Source organism: Diadema setosum, chromosome 20 (genome assembly GCF_964275005.1).
Source record: "Diadema setosum chromosome 20, eeDiaSeto1, whole genome shotgun sequence".
Taxonomy (NCBI): Eukaryota; Metazoa; Echinodermata; class Echinoidea; order Diadematoida; family Diadematidae; genus Diadema; species Diadema setosum.
This window is the reverse complement of record NC_092704.1, coordinates 18,665,772-18,687,140: the sequence shown is the minus strand read 5'-3', so window position 1 is coordinate 18,687,140 and position 21,369 is coordinate 18,665,772. Positions and strand designations below refer to the sequence as shown.

Below are 21,369 nucleotides of genomic sequence, written 5' to 3'. Positions count from 1 at the left end.
TTCTATAAGTAACATTTTTTATTTCATATGATTGTAATATAGCTGCAAACCCGGAAATAAAATTAGAGTGCCTATAAATTTCCCTCTTCTTTCTCGTTCAGCCATCCCTTATAATCTGTCTTTCGTATTCGTCTCGTTATGCGTCATGTCACATCCAAAGCGCAGGCATACGTGAGAGAGAGAGAGAATTAAGACTTCAGGAGATGATAAAAATAAGGGGTAAGATAAGGGAGTTCTCAGAGTATACCGATTCCATTTTAGTGTTCCACAAGAGATGACAGTTTACAGGATACCACGCCTTATAAGCTTATAAAAGGTTCTGTCAAAAGAGCGTACGATATGGACTGCGGAACTGATGAGCTGCTGGATTTTGGGGGATGCAGCCCTCCACACTTGTTGCTTGATATCAAAACAATTACAGCGCTGTAAAAAAAAAAATTAAAAAAAATTAAAAAAATAGAAATGTCGCTATGGCGACTGGTATGACTCTGCCATAATGTATACGATTCTCCAAATAGGTCTATAGTACGTCTTGACAGTGTGTGATGACAGTTTCATCTAAATGGGAAAATATTATGTTTACATGTTATAATGCGTTTAATGTCCGCTTAATTGGATGAATGGCTACAATTTCTAAGAGAGTATGTATTTGGGGGATTCAGGGACTTTTACTTGACTTTTGACCCTTTTATAAGTCTCTATGCTTTGAGTAATTTTCAAGGTACAGAGAAAAAGTGTAATTTCTGCATTAAATACAATAGTAAATTATTAGCATCTTGACCTGGCCTTTGACCCTTGACCTTTGACCCTATGACATTAAAATTCCTATGAGAATCACTGTCAGACACAACATGCATATAATTATATTAGTTTCATGATGATACCTTGAGCCACTTCCAAGATATGGAGGAAGAAGTGAAATTTAGCACTTTCACTTGACCTTTGACCTTTTGACCTTTGACTTTTTGGCCAAAAACTTCACAGAGAATCTCTATTGGGTAATACATGTAGCCTACACACCAAGTTTCAAGAAAAATCCGGCAGGCATTGCATAAATATTGAAAAGTAAAATTTAATGAGTTGATCTTGACCTTTGACCCCTGATCTTTGACCTCATGACCCCGAAATTCCCTAGATAATCACTACCAGTCAGTACATGCATATGTACTATGTTCCATGAAGATACCTTGAACCATTTCCAAGGATGGAGAGAAAAAGTGAAATTTTTACATTTTTACTTGACTTTTTCCTCATGACCCCAAACTTTCACCAGAGAATCTGTAATAGGTAATACATGACAATACACAAAGTTTCAAGAAAATACCATCAGGCATTGCATAGCTATGGGGGAAACAGTGAAATTTGAAGCACTTGACCTTGAACTTTAACCTTGAGCATCTGCACCCAAAACTTGATAGGCACAACTTCACCACCTCATACATATGCCTGCCAAGTTTTATTAGGATACCTCAAACAGTTTTTTAATTATGCTGTCCACAAAACGGACGGACGGACGGACAGACGGAAGGACGGACAACCCGAAAACATAATGCCTCCGGCGACACTTCGTGGCGGGGGCATAAAAAAAAAAAAACATAACGATGTTTCCACCTTCTCTAGAGACTCCTCGCACACAGAGCACTTTAAAGTATTGGTTGAGGTGGGGATTCATGTTTTGAACATTCCTAAGTGAGATAATAAGAAACCTCTTATGAAATATGAAAGAGCATGTAATTTTAAGAAGGATTCAACGTTTATCTGATAAAAATGGCTGAGATATCCAAAAGAGTGGTAATGATAAAAGGCGACAGGCCACGCCTTTTATTAGGATCTTTTTGTTTCACATTGTTTTTGGATATCTCAGCCATTTCAAAACCAATTTTCATTAAACTTTTGATACCCCTTAGAATTGCATGCTCTTTGACATCACATATTAAGAGTGGTTTCTGAATATCTCACAAAACGTTAAGCTAAATCCTCGCCTCAACCAGAACTGTACACACCCTTTAAAGTCTATAGATTCATTTAGGCGTACAATAATTTTTCGTAGACTTTACTGCTCTGGTTACAGATTTAGAAATGTATAAAACATCGTTCATCGAGTAGTAATTTCAGTGAATAAAATCAGTTTCGAGTCATATCACATACAAAAGGGAAGGTTCAGCAGCACGACAAAATAGTAACACAGTGCTTCCGTCCATTTACATAGTCCAAATTAACGCGCTATTGTATTGATCGCCGTAGATCGTCCTAAAATCCCGACGGGAGGGTTAGTGGATTGGTTTCGCGCATGCCCAGGCTAGTTTTGTGGTCAGCTTATGATATTACTTTCCATCAGGTTCATTTTAATCGTTCGTTTGCGAGAGATCTTTTGTCAGTGGCGGATCCAGGCAGGGGCGCCCCTTTAATGTTTGAAATGTATGTCTTATTTCTTCTTGTTTTCTTTTTTTCTCTCTCTCTCTCTCTCTTCTCTTCTTTTTCTCCTCAAATTGCATTTTAACCTATATAGTGCTGGGTATAGGCACTAGGCAGGGACGCAAGGGGCAGGCGCCCCTTTATTTTTCATTATTTATGTCTTTGTGATTATTCTTTTTTTATATAGGCCTATATACTCGTCAAATCGCCCGTGATTATAACGCCTATACTACTTCCCCGATCTGATATATCGATCTGATATATATTATATAGGGGTCCAGATCATGATAGTGGAACGGTGACTTAAGTTCATCATTTAAAGTAAGTTTTTCTGTGGTTACTATATAAAAGATAAGAGGTACAGATGTATGCATTTCATTTTCCTTTTTGTGTATACCACAAACAATTCTTTTATTCATTGAATAACAATTTGTTTGAGTTAATGTTTGTCCTCTAAAAGTGCTCTGAAATGCAACGTTTGAACATGATTTTTTTTTTTTTTTTTTTTTTTTTTTTTGTCAAAGTCCTTACCATGGGGAGCCCCTCGCTCAGTTTTTCGCTCCTTCGTCGCTTGCACCAGGGAGATGGGAAGAGACTCTTCTCACCTCCATGACCTCCCTGCTTGCACCCCTCGATCCCCCGCCTTTTTCAACATCCTGGATCCATCAATGATTGTGACGTCAAGAGATACCCAGTTATCCCCCCCCCCTCCCACACACACACACACACCTATACTAGCTGTATAGCATTTAGTTGTCATATGCCAAAGTGCTGGAATTGGTGTCATTCTTTCAATGCGCATAAAATCATAAAGATCGGTGAAACTCACCACTCTTCTGGTTTCTTCCCCTGAAGAAACAGCTGACAATAATTAGGGTTGGACCTACTACTAATCGACCGCCTAATGTTTATTTGCTTGATAAGAATATCTAACACTGAAATTCACGTAAAAAACTTGACCTACGTGATTGAGAAAATCCAGCTCTATCAAAATGCCGTTGTTCCCTTTTCGATTCGAAGTTTCAGTGCAAAAATATCGCCGACGAACTTGCGTGGCTCGTTTCAGCTCCCCGCGGTAAATCGCGTTTTTAGGATCGACCGCTGATTTTGCATTGACAATGCACGTAAACCGAGTTCATTCTCGTAACTTACGATAATTTTTATCGAAATTTTGTGTAGAAATCAGAGGGTCCAAGAAAGTCATCCTAACCCAACCCATGAACATACGTGACTGCAGTCACGTATCTAAAACCATACGAAGTAGGAGCTGTCATGGAATGATCGTACGTGATGGATGGAAGGCGTTAAGGACGGGTGCTTAATTAATATGCAATAACTCGCATGCACTGCAGGTCTTTGTCATCCTGTACAAGAGCGTATTTATTGTGATATGATATACAATACAATGTATACTGTATGGACAAATTTAAATGCCTATGTGTTCAACTATAATAGGCTGATCCCCTTTCCTTGAGTTTTCATGTCCATGCTACATCCAAATCAAACAGAAATCTCATCCGACATTGTACTCACCTTGTAGAGTGTATAGAAGTATCCAGAAGGGCCTGTTCCTAACTGACCTTTAGTGCAAAGTGCTAGCAGAAACTGTGGAAGTTTTCCGAATGTTCGATGTCACACCATAGAATAACTGACAGTATACATAACTCTTGCAATATGGCCTACAACGTGACGAACAAAGCTAATACTATAATACAGTATATACCTTATTGGCTGGGATTTCCCGCATGGGTGAGAGTTCACTGTGTGTATTTATACTCTGGGAATCCCCAATTTTTGTTGTGACTTAACACTCGATAATCAACAGGTGACTCCAGCAACGGCTATATGTATTTCCAATGTATGAATGTTTATTTTGTGTCTATAGTAGACAAACCCCCCCCCCCCCCAAAAAAAAAAAAAAAAAACATTCTTGAAGTCTATTGCATACCTGCTTCCTACTAGCAAACACCTCCTCGACACACTAAAATATGGACCAAAATGCCCAAGATGTTGACTGAGATTATTTGACTCGGGACTGGAAAATAGTATTGCGTCCCTGCATACGTCAAGCTGGAAATTATTAGTGATGTTTGATCCAGAGAGCAAATCATCCCTCCCCCCCCCCCCCAATCTTATTTCGGGTGATGTTCATTATTGCGAAGGTTTGCTAATCCAAAAAAAAAAAAAAAAAAAAAAAAGGAAATATATTCGTTGTTCCAAACCACACACAATATATTCCGTATACAGTACCTACACGTTGTTAAAGGGTGTGTACAGTTCTGGTCGAGGTGAGGATTTAGCTTTAAAGGCTCAGCCATTTGAAAACCAATTTTCATCAAATAAACATTGAATCCTTCTTAGAATAACATGCTCTTTCATATTTCATAAGAGGCTTTTCATTATCTCACTTAGGAATGTTCAAAACATGAATCCCCACCTCAACCAGTACTGTACAGTCCCTTTAATCCGAAAGTTTTTGGCATCATTCCCAATCATCGTTAATCCGAATAATCGTATACCGAAAATGAAAAAGTTCGTTATTCCGCAGATTTGTTAATTCGAAAATGAAAAAAAAAAAAAACAGTAAAAAAAAATGTTAATCCGAAAATCATTAACATCGTCTTTACATTATTTAAAACGTAAAGACGGTGCAAATAATACGAGCCTCCGGGAGAACGAACCTATTTTCCATTTCGGATTAACGAACTTTCGGAAAAACGAACCTTATTTTATTTCAGATTAACGAATCTGCGGAATAACAAACCATAATTCATCTTCAGAATTATGAACCTTCAGAATAACGAATCTGTAACCGTTAAAACTGCACTGATGGCTCACTGTTTAACCCGAGGAGACTGAAAGTTAAAAACAAGTCAAGACAGACACCATTAACGAATTTCTCCCTTCTGGTGAGTGCACTGAATGCTGCCGCTTAAGACCTTACAGTTTGACACATATTTTTGTTCCTGCACTGATGGCTTCAAGATAAATGAACACACAAAAAGACCAATATATTCATACAATGCAACAGCGAGATGTGAACTCGAAACAAGCACACCATCATAAAATATGGGCAGCGAGTGAGTGCAGAGGAAATGTTCACCTATGATACTTGGCGGTAAACTTTCAAGAAAAGTTTTATAGATTATGAAGTATCGCAAGAATGACATTGTGTGGAGCAGGCCGGGCATACAGTAACACAACACGCAAAAACCACTTATGTATTTAAAAAATATACAGAAACACAATTTACTTTGGTATTATTACCAAGGAGGTACCTCCTTGGTATTACTGTACACGTAACAGAATGAAAAATAGCGATATGTTACACCATATAATTATATGATATATACACTGGACAGCTAAAGAAAGTACCCACTTCTGTCAAAGGCCGCACACAAATATTCACCCCCAGAAATAAACAATTTTTGTACGCAGGTGTGCTACAATGCCCCTTACTATCACATGCACATGAGCAAGTGAATGTCTTCATAACAAATAAGAACTTGACATGCACAGCATCTTGGTCACCGAATCAAAGTCCCACACAAAAGCACTTTCAAACGCAAAAATGGCCACTGAATGGACAGCATCTTTAAACAATCAACATTGATCAAGCTCTGCAGGAGGAATGGACAGAACTACCCCAGGACTACGCCAGACAGCTTGTCCAGAGCATGCGTCAGAGATGCCTGGAATGTGTCCAGGCACGAGGAGGACATACACATTATTGAAAATTGATGTTTGTGACTGCTTTTTTCGTCCTGTGACAGTGATTTTTGCGTAAAACTTGTAAGGCTCATTCTGTTACATTTTGTGACTTTTGATTTAGTGACCAAGATGATGTGCATGTCATTTTTTTTCTTTTTAATAAAGATAATCACTTGCTATTGGGTATGTGATTCCTTTGTGATTCCTTATGGATATTGCAACATACCTGTGTACAAAAAATTGTTTATTTCTAGGGGGTGAATTTTTGTGTGCTGCCTTTGACAGAAGTGGGTACTTTATTTTGCTGTCCAGTGTATATACACACACATATATATATATATATATATATATATATATATATATATATATATATATGTAAGGGCCCTAAGATTGGGCACCCCTATTTTTTTGTTTTGTAATACTTCATGTGAGACTATCCATCTCTTCCCTCCATCTCACCTTCTCTCTCTCTCTCTCCCCTTATCTATGTCTCCCTCTCTCTCTCTCTCTCCTCTCTCCCTCTCTCTCTCTCGTAGCCCCATGTTTGTCAATGAACGTGTTGTGTCTGAGCAGGGAGATCTCTTCCCACCTCCCTGGTCTGAGAGATAACAAGCTGAGTGTAGGTGTAGCACCTTCCAGTTCTTAGAAATTTCAGATGTTATTGTTAAACTGTTGTTATTATAGTGCATATTGTCTGGAACGATTAGATGTGCTAGGTTAAATTACAAATGGAACGAATTGTGTTGATAAACTCTGTTCCAATATCGGGTTGTAATCACTAGCTCTATGAGATTAGAATCCTTGGTTAAAGCGGGATACACATACCACTACTGTGGACGAATTGAATACATGTCACAGATATAATCAGAATACGAATGATAATAATAATAGTAGCAAGGTGTATTCAGTTATATCGTGTAAAGAAGAATGAGTCGAAGAATACATAATCTAATATGGTTGTGATAGAGTAATTTTATCGGTATTGGTATAATTAGGAGTATGGATAGTTATACATGGTTTAAAGGTAACATTTAGTGATTAATTTTTAGTATGTGTTAATCTCTGTATTCGATTCTCATATCAAGTACAGAGCACAGTAACGGATTGAGGTTATTAAATATTTCTGTTGTCAATTAGAAATACATGTACGTTGTAAAGTGATTGTGAGATATCGTAGCAGAAGGCTATGTGTCATCAGTGAAGACATGATAGATAGATAGATAGATAGATAGATAGCTAGATAGATAGATAGATCACAGACGTTAGCGAGTATGTAGTTGGTTCGTGTAAAGAGGATTTAGTCAAGTATAATTCAGATGCCTTATCATGTCATGAGTAGAAAGACGATCAGAGTCACACATGATGGTTCTTGAACATAAGGTTAGATTGTGATGACTCCTGATTGAGTGGTATAATTGGTAAAGCCAAAGAAATGAAGAGATATGATTTGAAATTGATGATGGATTCACATGTTTGGACAAAATTTTATGTTCAGTGAATCTTTGAAATCAATGATCATTATGCTTGATGAGACTTTCACCAACAGTAACCTGAGTGCCTCCTCTCCTTTATTTCAGACTTTTCCTATTTTCCCCTTACCCTCGCTGGGACGGGGTAACATATATATATATATATATATATATATATATAGAGAGAGAGAGAGAGAGAGAGAGAGAGAGAGAGAGAGAGAGATAATTATATATAACGTTCATCTTGGAATTTTCCACTTGTTGGACTTCGAATGTTATAATTATAAGATGAGTCTCAAATGCGCCATCTGTAGATCCAACAAGAAAAACCTTATTGTTGGATCTACAGATGGCGTATTTGAGACTCATTCTTCTTATGATTACATACATATATATATATATATATATATATAAATATATATATATATATATATATATATTGTGTAGACATCCTATTTTGGTCTTTAATTGAACCACTCCAACTCCCGCTTCAGCTATGTATTAGCTTGCCAAACACATTTTTTTTTTTTTTTGCGGAATATAGCAGCAGTTATACTTTTCTTTTTTATTGCACTTGTAGCGATTTTTTTTTTTTTTTTTTTTGTGCGTCGGTCAATGGGAGACATCCCCTCATCATAATGAGGATTTCTGGGCGCTATACTAAAATCGCTGCCTTCTGAAAACGTGTGAAACAGAAACATTCCAGTACTTTCTCATTTCACTCTATAGGGTTTAAGAATTTACTGAAACCGACACCATTCTATTCTTGAGACTTTTATATACTCTGCATTTATCAAAGCCAATATGAACACGGAGATGGCAGTTTTCGATACATTAATCCTAATGCAATCGATGTATTATTCAACTATTTATTTCATAAAATAAAAGACGATGATTTGTATCATCACAGTATACGTCCGAGTGATGGTGATTATCAATACTGTATAAATACTTTTCTTTCTTTTTGTATAGGCAATCTGCTTTAGTTTTATTAGTTCAAATAACATCACATACTTTCTTTTCAGTTTTGAGCATGACCAAAACATTTTCCGAGTGAGTCGCGGAGATTGCCTGCAGAGGTCCACGCAGAACACCAGCAGGATCGAGGCCCGTAGCTGCCGCAAGTCCAAAGCAGTTTACCCGTTTGAAGTACATAAGTTGCCTGTGGATCTGTGCAAATCGAATTCCTTTAAAAGGATTCCTTCACCAAGTTGTCAGCCTTCATTCGCCACCCATGCGCCTGACACGCAGGTCACACAGAATGCACTTAGGACGAACGTAAGTAGCACGGGTCCACCATGTAGGACGCAAGTGAAACTCGCCCAAAGCCTTGTCCGCCCGCAAAAATTGTCCTGCGTGCAAAAAAAAAAAAAAAAATCCCCACACGTAACAAGCCCGCGTGGCTTGCCCGAAAAGGTGTGTCAGGGCCTAAACTTGACTGCGGGTAAATAGGACTTGCGTGCGCAACTCCGGGTAACTACGGGCGAGATTCATACTAGGTACTGTCATGTGCGGGTTATCTGCGGGGACTTCCATGTAGCAAAAATAAAACCTTATTGTTCTTCGCAAGTCGCACGCAAGGCTTGCCCGAAATGTGTGATAGTACGGTCTTTCCTTTTCATGCCAAGTGGTAGGTGACGCTGGTCGCTATCATTTTAAGTAGATTGTTAAGAAGTAGATGTGGGAAGATTGAACAGAAAGTATCTTTTAAAAAAGAGATGAAAGCTTGAAATTTTGCATCAGTGAATGATTTTCCAATGTGTCATATTTGAAGACAAAAATAACATCCACACAAAAATTCAAGATAGTAGCCATTTATCAAAGTTGCCGTTAATGTGTTACGTAAAAGTTAATTCTCAACCTATAATTTGATTAAATTGCCATTTAATAAGATAGTTTTGCTGTCTATTCATTTGTGTTCATACGCATTCGAACAATATTATACTAATGAAAATCATGTTAAGGGTCCCCTTCACTTTTTTTTTCTTGAATGTTACTCTGTTACTAATGTTACTTTTACAATAATTTTGGGGTCAGACAACTTTCTACTTTACCATAGTCGTTTATAATTTTGCCACAGCAAAGTAGGATAAAGTGGAAAGAAAAAAGATATCTGGAATCCAGACAAGTTTGTTTCTTTTGCCTTTCGTGCACATCACCCATTGTAGATCGGATCTTTAACTACCTACCTCAACACTATAAGATTAGCCTGGATAAAAGGGAAAAGACGCCCAAGATTTTCCCTCATTCTCTCCTTAGCATTAATTCATTTCTGCACATTTTGATACAAATTTACATATTTATCATGATTTTTCATTTTATTCTAATACTTTTTTTTACAATAGCTTACAAACACAAAAGTATGATTTCAATTCTTTGATGGATAATACAGCGTACGCGTATATTCCTTCTTTAGAAAGGAATTTATCTGCATTCTTGAATAAACAATCAATTGCTTTCCTCTGCTCTTTTCCAAGGTTGTTTCGAATAACCATCGCTCTGTAAATACTCCAACGAGCCAACATTAGAATATCATTGGCTTTTCTCTCTGTATTCACATATATTTTTAAGGGAAATTTGTGTCCATACATTGCTAAAAACTAGATTTGCCTGTACTTTGAAGTCAAATTTGTGTTGAAAGTACGACGGATGCAACTTTTTCATGCATTTTACTATTCAAAAATGATATCTTCCTTTCAATGGCCATTTTCTCAAAATGTGTTTTTATATGCCTTTGTTTACAAACTTTGCTGTAACTTGAGAATACTTCAATATTTTCTTCCCATGTGAGGTACACTTATGCAGAAGGACATGCTTATTGAGCTTTTTGAAAATATGGGCTTTAGTTTTTAATTAATCGGCAGCTGAATCCTGATTGGATAATACTGGTTGCCATGGCAACAGGAGAAAACTTTTTTACAATAAATTTTTTTAATTGCATCTATCTACAAAATAAAATGAACAAAAAATACCTAAGTTTGCAGCAATAGGAGGCATTTTTGGGTTACCAATCACCTGTAGGCATCTGGTTACCATGGTAACCATCCACAATATTATACCTTACTGTGTATCCCATTGTTTTGCCGACATCTCTAGCAACTTAAGTACATATATGGTTTTATGGAGTTTTGATGAATTATTCATGAAATAAATGCAAAAAAAAAAAAAACCTGTGATTATTTTGTCATTTTCAGTGCCAAGCGTCACCGACCCTAGTCTAGTTTCTAGCCGTTTTTATTTCGTCTTTACTTCTCCGAGTTGCAGCTTCTTCTTCTTCTTCTTCCGATTAAGTCTGCCTCCTTCAATAGACTGAAGATTCTTGCAGACTGTGCTATTTACATTATAATACAATGTATTTACAAATATTTACAAGCACCTATAAAATTTGACGAAAATAACTAGCCACTGTGATCAACCGTTAGACGGTTTCGAAATGATCCCACAGATGGCGCTGAAGCAATTTCTGACGACAGGGAATTCCAGTTCCTTACAGTTCTTGGAAAGAACGAATGGCGATGCGATTTAGTTCTCGAGTATGGTACCTGATAGGAGTGTGGTTGCGAGGCTCTCGTCAACTGAGTAGCCTGTTTAATAATATAGTCCTGTGCTGAAAGAGGAGTAAGATTATTGTGTATTTTGTACATCATAATTAGCCTGTCATTTTTTCTGCGTTGTTCCAGCATGGAGCTACTAACTTAGTAGCCCCATGGTTCCAGAGTGGTCCAATCAAGTTCTTGTATATGTGTTGAAGCCCGCTGTATTGCGCTAAGCCGGGTGAGGGCGCATACCCAGTGATTGCGACGCCCGAACGGTTCGGGCGTCGCAATCACTTGGTATGCGCCCTCACTCGGCTTGCTGAAACTCGGAGGAAACAAAGACGAAATAAAAACGGCTAGAAACTAAACTACACTGACTCCAGCTTGGCATGAAAAGTTAGTTTGCAGGCAAAAACCATTGTTTGTCGAAGAAAAAGTCTGCGTGCGCTAAGACTACTACGCGCACCACTGGCACTGGTGTCTGTAGCAGCGCTAGTGGTGCGTGTGGTAGTTTTGGTCTGCGCAGACTCTTTTTCGAACGATAAGGTCTTGTCGCAACTAAAGTGGCCTGTAAAATTTTATTGGTACCACAATTTGGAATCACATACTACCTAGGGGTGTTCCAGAGGGTCCTACCGACCACCCCATGCAGTCAAACCTTTTCTGCGGGGTGGGTTGAACGAAGTCATTTTTTCTGGGTCCCTGCGCCTTGACTACAAAATGTAAAAAAAAAAATCTGTGTTCTGCATGTAACACCAAAAAATCATGAAAATGGGCATTTTTAACCATAAAAATGCTGTAAAATGCCTAAATTCGGAGCGGAGCAATGAACCTGAAACCTTGTCTGGAGCTACTATGCACGAACGTATGTACATGCTACTATGCCTTCAAAAGTGAAAATGTCCTGGTCACATTGCATAAGTTTAATTTAGAATTTTCAGAAGCACACTTTTGCACATTGTATATAGAGGATGCATGCAATGCACACAAGTCTATGGGAAGTATTCATCCCATATCAAGCTCTGCTGGTTTATGTTGATCTATTGTGTCAGATCTCTTCCTCCCTCCCCCCCCCCTTCTCCTTCCTACCCCCCCCCCCCATCCCTCTCCTCTACTCCCCTCTATCCCTCTCCTCTACCCCCCTCCCCCAACTCTACTTGGCTACATTTTTTTTCTTATTATGTTGTTGTGGTACTAGACCTTTGTATATAGCAGTCATCAGTATCACACAACTTTGAATGACTGTGTTATTTTAATGTATTTCTTTGTTTTGGCTACCACTGGAACAGGTCAAAATTCATATAGTTAGTCTGTTTGACAAAACAAAGTCTTTTAAAGTACTTTGTAGGCAATAAGGTGATGATGACACCCCAATAATCAAGGATTACTGCCTGCATCCGTGTATTCATCCTATGAACAACTGATCAACACTGCAAGATTTATTTTTAAAAAAAAACCCAAAGGACATGATTTTCAAAAGTGTCCCTTTGAGAAGCTTCATAACCCTTGAATGTGTAATTTCCCATATGATGTAGGGGCAAATATCATTAAAAACACATTTATGATGTTAAAAAGTCAAATGAGAAATATGACCTACACTATAGGGCTCACACCCGTAAATACAATGGAATGTCCCAGACCCCTTCACAAATTCGTACCAAAGATACCAAAATGAATGAAGGAAAAAATTGATTAAAAATCAATGATGTAGTTTGGCAAAAAACTGAATAGCTGTAGATATTGAGTATGAATTCCTCTACAAACTGCATTTTGGCTGGAAGATTAAAGCTTTTCTGATGGAATTTGTGGAGACTATATTTCATTGGGTACGTGTACGGAAAATAGGTGATTTTTTGAGTGACAAGAACTCGTAGTCTGGCTTTGCGGACCCCTGGACAGACTTTGGACTGAAGAATCCACCCTGAAATTTTTTTCTCTTTTTATTTTTTATGCAACCATAAAACAAACAAAACACACAATATAAACAATGTACAAATGTCCAGCCTATAGCATTAAAAAGGGTTCAGTAAACAAGTCACATTAAACTATCTGCCATAATGGAATAACACAAGAAGATGGATGTCTATGAGATATATGAAAATAGAGGATCAACCATTACAAAAGCATGGACCACTTCCTCAAATGACATTGTAATTTACCTTTCTTTTGTGCTATAGCATATTCAGTTTTCTGTTTATACTTTACCAAAGCCATAAATGCATCAAAATTCAAAGTTGAACCTTGAAATCTACATCTATAAAAACTTAAGACAAAGAAATAAAAAATTTATACATGTACAAAATTCTACATCATTATTTACACCAAACATCATATTAAAAGGCAAAAAGGTATATACCTTTTTGGTCTTTTCCTCTATGAACTCAAATATTTTTTTTCCATAAAGGTAGTGTTTTAGGACAGTGTACAAATAGATGAAAAGCAGTTTCCTGTTCTTGACTACAAAACATACAGTATGGGTGTTCTATTTTTTTAATCTTAAATAAGAATGCATTTAAACCAATAACATCATGAAAAACCATAAAATGAAAGGAACGAAGTTGTGTTTCAACAGTACATTTATAGTTATTCATTATGAATAACATCCCACTGAACTGTTTCATCATTAATGGAGAAGAGGTCTTTCCATTTACCTATTCTTTTCTCACATGAGAAGGCACAATGTACATTTCTTATTACCGGATAAGCATGTTTAGAAATTTTCTTTTTTTCCACCAGCTCTGACACTATTTTATCAAACATATCTTCATCGGTATCCAAGGAAGAATCAAACCATGAAAGATAAATACCATTCATTAAAGAATTATATTTTCTCCTATCCTTAATTGCAATATCAAATTCCAGAACTAGCTCTTCAAAGGTTTTGACACGACCCCCTATGTGCAAATCATTAATAAAATGAATTCCTTTCTCAAACCAGTCAGGGTAATAGAAAAAAGGTCTATGTTTCAAACTAACTTTCTTATTCCACCATATATAGTCCTGTAAATGAAAATTTGAAAGGCCAAGGTCTTTCAAAATACCTTCTCTAAAATGTACCATACTTTTAAGGTTTCAACTAATTGAGAATTCTTAAGCTTGTTCAAAACACAACCTGGGGCGTTTGCTCTCCACAAGACTAAGCTATGTTCATGAAAATTCAATAGCATTATCTGTTCAATGTCCTTCCATGTATTTGAATAATAAGGATCTAAGAATTTTGCAACCCATGTCATCTTCTGAGCCTATGCATAAACCAAAAGATCAATCATACGCAAACCGCCTGAATCATAATCATTACATATTAACTCTCTTTTCACTCTATCTCTACCCCCTTTCCATATAAATTTAAAGAGCATACTATTCAGTCGTTTAAAGAACGACTGAGGTATATTTAAACAAAGCACAGTAAACATAAAAGTCAGCTGAGGTAAGAGCAGTGCTTTGACCACAGCTATCTTTCCTAATAATGACAAATTTCTTTGTTTCCAACAATTAAGTGTATATTCTATTTGTACTAACTTGGGTACATAATTCAATTCATACAAAGATTTCGTATTCAGCGAAAAGAGAGCACCTAATGCTTTAAATGAATTCTCCTTCCATTGTAAACCTTCCAACTGAAGAGGATGAAAGGTAGACTCTTTTAAAGATCCAATGTGTATAGCTTCAGATTTTGATAGATTTATTTTACATCCAGAGAATATTGCAAATTTGTGTAACAACTCAAACAGATTTTGAAAAGACTCTGCATCACCATTCAAAAATACTGTTGTATCATCTGCATACATACTCAACTTTTTTTCATAATTCCCAGTGGGTATACCTTTAATATGTTCACTGCTACGAATAGCAATACCAAGAACTTCTATGGCTAAAATGAAAAGTATAGTGGGGATATTGGACAACCTTGGAAAATACCTCTAGACAAAGAAAATGTGATCAGTGAAAAAAAACATTATTCATCACAAAACTTCTTCTCTCATTATAAAAAGTTTTGATCCACTGAATGAAGTTGTTTCCAAGGTTAAATTTCTTAAGAATTTCAAATAAAAAATTATGTTCAACCCTATCAAATGCTTTTTCAAAATCTAGAAGCAAAATCGTTCCTGGTGTCTTCAATATGTCCGTATATTCAATCATGTCCACAATGGTCCGAATATTAGCACTTATGTTTCTACCTGGCATAAAGCCTTGTTGATCTTCCTTAATTATGGTATGTAAACTCAATCTTAATCTATTTGCAAAAAGCTTTGCAATTATTTTATAATGTACATTCAGTAATGATATGGGTCTGTAATTTTTCACTAAATAAGGATCCTTATCTTTCTTTGGTAGCAACGTTATAACACCATGTCTCAGAGACTGCGGTAACAAAGAGTTTATAAATGAGAAGTTATACATATCTAACAATAAATCAATAATATCGTTAAAGAAGACAATATAAAATTCGACCGGAAGCCCATCCAGTCCTGGAGTTTTATTGGAACTCATTGCCTTCAATATAGCCCAAATTTCTGATTTTGTCACTGGGGCATTTAATTTTGTTTTTTCTGTCTCTATCTGGGGAATATCTATATTGTTCAAAAATTCTGAACTATTTTCTGAACTATTTTCCGTACCCGTACCCAATGAAATATAGTCCCCACAAATTCCATCAGAAAAGCTTTCATCTTCCAGCCAAAATGCAGTTTGTAGAGGAATTCATACTCAATATCTACAGTTATTCAGTTTTTTGCCAAACTACATCATTGATTTTTAATCAATTTTTTCCTTCTATAGGGCTCACACCCATAAATATTTCCCCATAGGGATGTGTGTTAAAAATCAAATTTCAAAAAATTCTGTAAAATAGCTGGGAGAAATGAGGTCTTTCAGCTTCACTAACCTGGATAAGTGAGATATACCCTTTCATCCATAAATTTTCAGGGTGGATTCTTCAGTCCAAATTCTGTCCAGGGGTCCGCAAAGCCAGACTACGAGTTCTTGTCACTCAAAAAATCACCTATTTTCCGTACACGTACCCAATGAAATATAGTCCCCACAAATTCCATCAGAAAAGCTTTCATCTTCCAGCCAAAATGCAGTTTGTAGAGAAATTCATACTCAATATCTACAGCTATTCAGTTTTTTGCCAAACTACATCATTGATTTTTAATCAATTTTTTCCTTCATTCATTTTGGTATCTTTGGTACGAATTTGTGAAGGGGTCTGGGACATTCCATTGTATTTACGGGTGTGAGCCCTATAGTGTATCCTTGATCTGAGCCATGCACAACAGCATTTTACACTTTTATAGGAAGCACTCACTTTAAATTGCTTTTAAACCAATTTTGGTTCGCGTGTATACACACTAGATAATTGCTGCCGAATATGAAAGGGGCAGCAAACTGCTGCTCGCTCGGTTTGTTGTGATTGAGGAATGATGTCTCTTTCTTGCGTCATGCGATATAGAATGCATAACCTCTCAGCGGCACGGAGCCGGGTATCTCCCTCCCACCCCCTAAAAGGAGATATTCTCGTTTCCTGTAACACCTCCCTGATGAAATGAGGACTCGAACGTCTCGCATGGGTGTTACGTCAGGTTACAAACTTTGTACTGAAGTTTTAAGAAGTGCAAGGTACTATAGTAACTGGTATCTTGTCGTTCGTTATTGTTTTGTCTCTTTCGAAGTCTACATTAATTATGTTATATTTTTGTGGGCCTTTATAAAGTATAGGCCTTATATGCTGGTGCCTTTTGCGTTAGTTCTATATTGCTGCATGAAGTCTACACCTCCTGTCTCGCGCATAAACGCAAGATATAATGTGGTACCAGGGTGGTGCACATGCCAAGATGAGACGAATCTAAATACTTGTGTAAATAATTATCATTATACTGAATAATGCGTGCTGGTAAAGCATGGACCTATTACAATAACAAATTGACTTTTACCATATCCAACCACTTCGAAGTATGAGATCCGTCGCCACCTGATTATGCGCCGATTTAATGAGTACATAATCAGGGCCTATAACATTATATGTCTCGAAAAAAAAATGATGATTGTATAATGCATCGTCACTGACAAAGGAACTGCTTCCCTATAATCCCGGTCGTATTTTGATTGATGCGCTTTTTAAAACTAAAAACGAATTTGTGTCACTGGATTGAAAATGACCGGTTCTCTCGCTGTCGCTCACACGATATACCATAATGACCTTGCCTAATACTTTCCCTTATTTTCTAGCTGTTAGTGACTCTGGGGAAAAAAATGTGCGGAAAAGGTGGCAAATGAAACACAAAGTATGATAAATTAGTAGTAAAAAGTTAGCTTTTTTCTTTAAAAGTAACCTGCATTTCGCCCCAAGGCATTTCGCTAATGAAAATGTCTGAGCGGTAATCAGCTGGTGGTATTACAACTGCATGCAGCATTTTCCTTGATTGAAGACAGTTATTTTAATATCTTCTTCGTATAGTTTAAAGAATGCTAATTGGGCCATTAAATCTTTCTAGAAATTATACATGGATTGATTTATAAATATGTTCCTGTGAGGAAGAACAATGGGAAATATCATACAAAAAAAAACCCACCATGGATGTGTAATAAGACACATGTTGCTGTATGGGGGAAAAAAGAATGCCTGGAGGAAATTCAGGAGACAACCATGTGATTCAACATGATTATCGTACAAGGGTGCAAGAAATCATGCCACCAAATCTATCCGCCTTGCAAAAGAAGAGTTTGAAAATCGGCTTGCAGAAAACATTAGGTATGATTCGAAGTCACTTTGGAAATACATTCGGGCCAGATCAAAGACCAAGTCTACGGTGCCTCGTGGGTAAGGTTTGCACTTCTTCAGGTGATAAAACTTCATCTGACCATGAAACAGCAGAGTCACTTAATACAATTTTGTATTTATTTTTGCAGTATATTTTACAGAAGACATTCAAAAGCTTCCTGTAGTTGATATTTTACAGATCGCTTAAATTTTGTCTGACTTCGACATCACTACTAAAGATATTGCAGAGAAACTTGGCAATCTCAAAGAGGGTAGGCTAAAGCCCAAGGCTGTTACGGTCTTCATGTTAAATTCCTGAAAGGAGTTAGGAGGGAATTGCAATTCCTCTGCAGATTATTTTTCGCAGTCGTTGAAACCTGGTATAGTGCCAACTGATTGGAAGAATGCTAACACCAATCCATAAGAAAGGGAGTAAATCTGATCCTGGTAACTACAGACCAGTCAGTGTGACAACATGTGTTTGTAAAACTATGGAATCCATTATTCGTGATCATAATATTATTACGAAGCATCTTGACAATAATAATCTATTGAGTAATGTACATAATCGCGATGGTTTTTGTTCCAAACGGTCATGTTCTCTTCAACTCCTGGATTGCATGGAACAGCGGTCAAGAGCCCTTAACAATTAACTGATGACAGTTTTGATGTACTTTATCTAAACTTCTCAAAGGCTTTTGATCGTGTCCCCCATAGGAGGCTTCTCATCAAGCTGAAAGGGAACCTCGGCATTAATGGGAATGTGTTGAGCTGGATTGAGGGTTTTCTCGCTGATGGATGCAAAGGGTCATTGTCCGTGGTGAGGCTTCTTCGTGGAGGGCAGTCCGTGGTGGTGTTCCACAGGAAGTGTTCTTATAGGCCCGGTACTGATATCTACCTAATATTTTGTGAATTATATTTCTGAAGATGTTGACTGTAATAACAATCACGAGAAATGTCATGTTCAGTTCAGCTCGATTATATTTCTGCATTTTTTTTCAAGGAAATCATATATTGAAAATGACAACACGTGTATCTGACAACAGAATATAAAAACAATATTAATCAATAGTATCATTATCACAATCTTTAAATTATAAACATAACAATGAGATCAAAGAAATCGAGGATACACTTGTTTCAGAATAAAGAAGAAGAAAAAACATGCAGGAGCCCGCCGTCTTTAAGCACATGCTTGATAGTGATGACAGCCTCAGAATCTAAAAAAGGAAATAGAAACATGATAATACATATACAAAATGGGCAATTTCCCATTGAAATGCTTTGTGCACCATGGTCGTATAATCCTCGGCATCAATATCAGATGCATTCAAATGACGAGAATGGTACTGTTGAGGTTATTGAGACAGTCAAAGAAGAAAAGGATCTATAGGAGTGTATACTTTTCTCCTAACCTCAATTTTACTCTTCATGTACACAAAGTATAACAACTGCAAAGGCGAATACTTGGTCTGATCAAAAGGACTTTTACTCATCTGACTGTAAAGGGATGTGTTTGTCCTACTGTAAGGCCCTTGTTAGACCGCTCTTGATATATTGCTCTTGTATATGGAATGAACTTTCAAAGAGTAATAAAAAAAAAAAACTTGAATCTGTTCAGAGGAGAGAAACAAAGTTGGTATCTGAAGTTAAATTGTAATTGTCTTATTCTGAGAGACTTAGGTATTTGGGATTTCCATCCCTATAGAGTATCGACATGAACGTTCAGATATCGAATGATTCAAGTGCTCAAAATTTTGCATGATGTGGAAGACTTTGATCCAGCTGTTTTCTTTGTTACCAATGATCAGGTTACACGTGGTCATAAGTTTAAGTTAATAAGAGTTAAATATCAACCATTCAACTTATTTGGCTCACACTTCACCAATTTTTTTATGCCCAAAAGATTTTAACGCTGTATGATAGATATAAATCAGGTACTCTTAAGTATTTATAGCACAGAAAGTTTTTCCCAATTCTCTGCTGCATTATTTCACTTTAAATTGCCATATTCATCCCTACTTGTATATACATTGTACCAGAAACGCTGAAAATTTTCACATGCTCAAAGTAAGAACATATTTCAGAAATCTATGTTTTATCAAGGTCCGTTTAATTTATGGAATTCAATACCAGACGATATTCGTAAAGTTACCTCTTTTAATGTATTCAAACTTAAACTTAAGGAGAATTTCATACAAAATTATTATTCATAACTTCTTGATATGCTTGGCTGGCATTATTTTATTTCTAATGATCATAACTCACTTTGTGTTTGTACTGTCTTTGTAATGTAAATATACTCTCTAAAAAAATCGAGTGAAAATTTTCACTCTAAAAAGAGTGAATACAAAAAAGAATGAATTTCGAGTGAAATTGGAGTGAATTTTGAGTGAAAATGCTCATTTTCACTCATTTTGGAGTGACGTCAGGGATCACTCGAAGATTTTGGAGTGATCCCTGACGTCACTCCAAAATGAGTGAAAATGAGCATTTTCACTCAAATTTCACTCCAATTTCACTCGAAATTCACTCTTTTTAGAGTGAAAATTTTCACTCGATTTTTTTTAGAGAGTAGTGTTTCGTGTATCATTGCCGAGGATTTTTTTTTTCTGTTCCTGCATGTATTTTGTTCATCTCTTTGTTTTTGAAAATGATTACCACTGATACATTTTTTTTCTTATTGCTTACCTGCATGCATAGGTCGGCCAGATTTTAAGGAAACATTTAATTCCTGGTTGGCTGCTTCCCTTCAGCTTATCATATATTATGTATTCCACATCCGACTTTACTCTGTGCTTGTCATGATTGTTTATCATTGTCATTCTTTGATTTTTTATGCTGAACAAATAAATTCAATTCAATTCAATTCATTTCAAGTTGTATAAAGAATTAAAAGGTGTCGACGAGAGAGTAGTAAATACTTGAATAGCTTTTGTGCGGAAGCTGTCGAGGCAACATCAGTTCACAGCTTCATGTCTAAGCTCAATGATCCCTGGAAACAGAAATATAACAAATTTAATCCAGATTGCTTAAACTGACCATCCCTTGGGTACAATGCAATCATGGAACTCCTCAGGCTCACGACTGAATCCTTTGAATGGCCCTCTACAAGTCTTCAACTTAATAATTCACGGTAGGCCTAACTAATTCAGATTGATTTTTCCATGCTGGGCTGTTTTTGCTTGCCGGGGGCGGAGACCATAAGATCATAGCAGGGGAGAACGATTTTAATTATTTGGTGACACTTTCGACATAATAGACAGAGGTAGGCTCCTATCTATGTATTAATTTATTACAAAAATGAATGTCTGTAGTGGGTCCGTGGTTGAAGCAAGGGCCGACAATGAACGCTCGCGTGGCCATATTGATTATAACATACTCTGTAAAGATTCAATCTCGGGTTCAGTCATTACAAGATAATCACAAACGCACTCACCTTCCCTTTACTCCAATCGAGAGGAAGGTACCAAGAATG

The 21,369-nt window shown here is 36.8% G+C and overlaps 1 protein-coding gene across 1 annotated transcript in view; it reads left to right on the top strand.

Annotated features, from left to right (window-relative positions):
• The first annotated feature begins 15,481 nt into the window (after nucleotides 1-15,481).
• LOC140243475 (retinol dehydrogenase 16-like) overlaps nucleotides 15,482-21,369 on the top strand; it is a 53,008-nt gene continuing 47,120 nt past the window's right edge. The window contains exons 1-2 of the mRNA XM_072323147.1: nucleotides 15,482-15,498; nucleotides 18,609-18,711. Of these exons, the coding sequence (XP_072179248.1) occupies nucleotides 15,482-15,498; nucleotides 18,609-18,711 (120 nt within the window). The remainder of the gene's footprint in view (nucleotides 15,499-18,608; nucleotides 18,712-21,369) is intronic.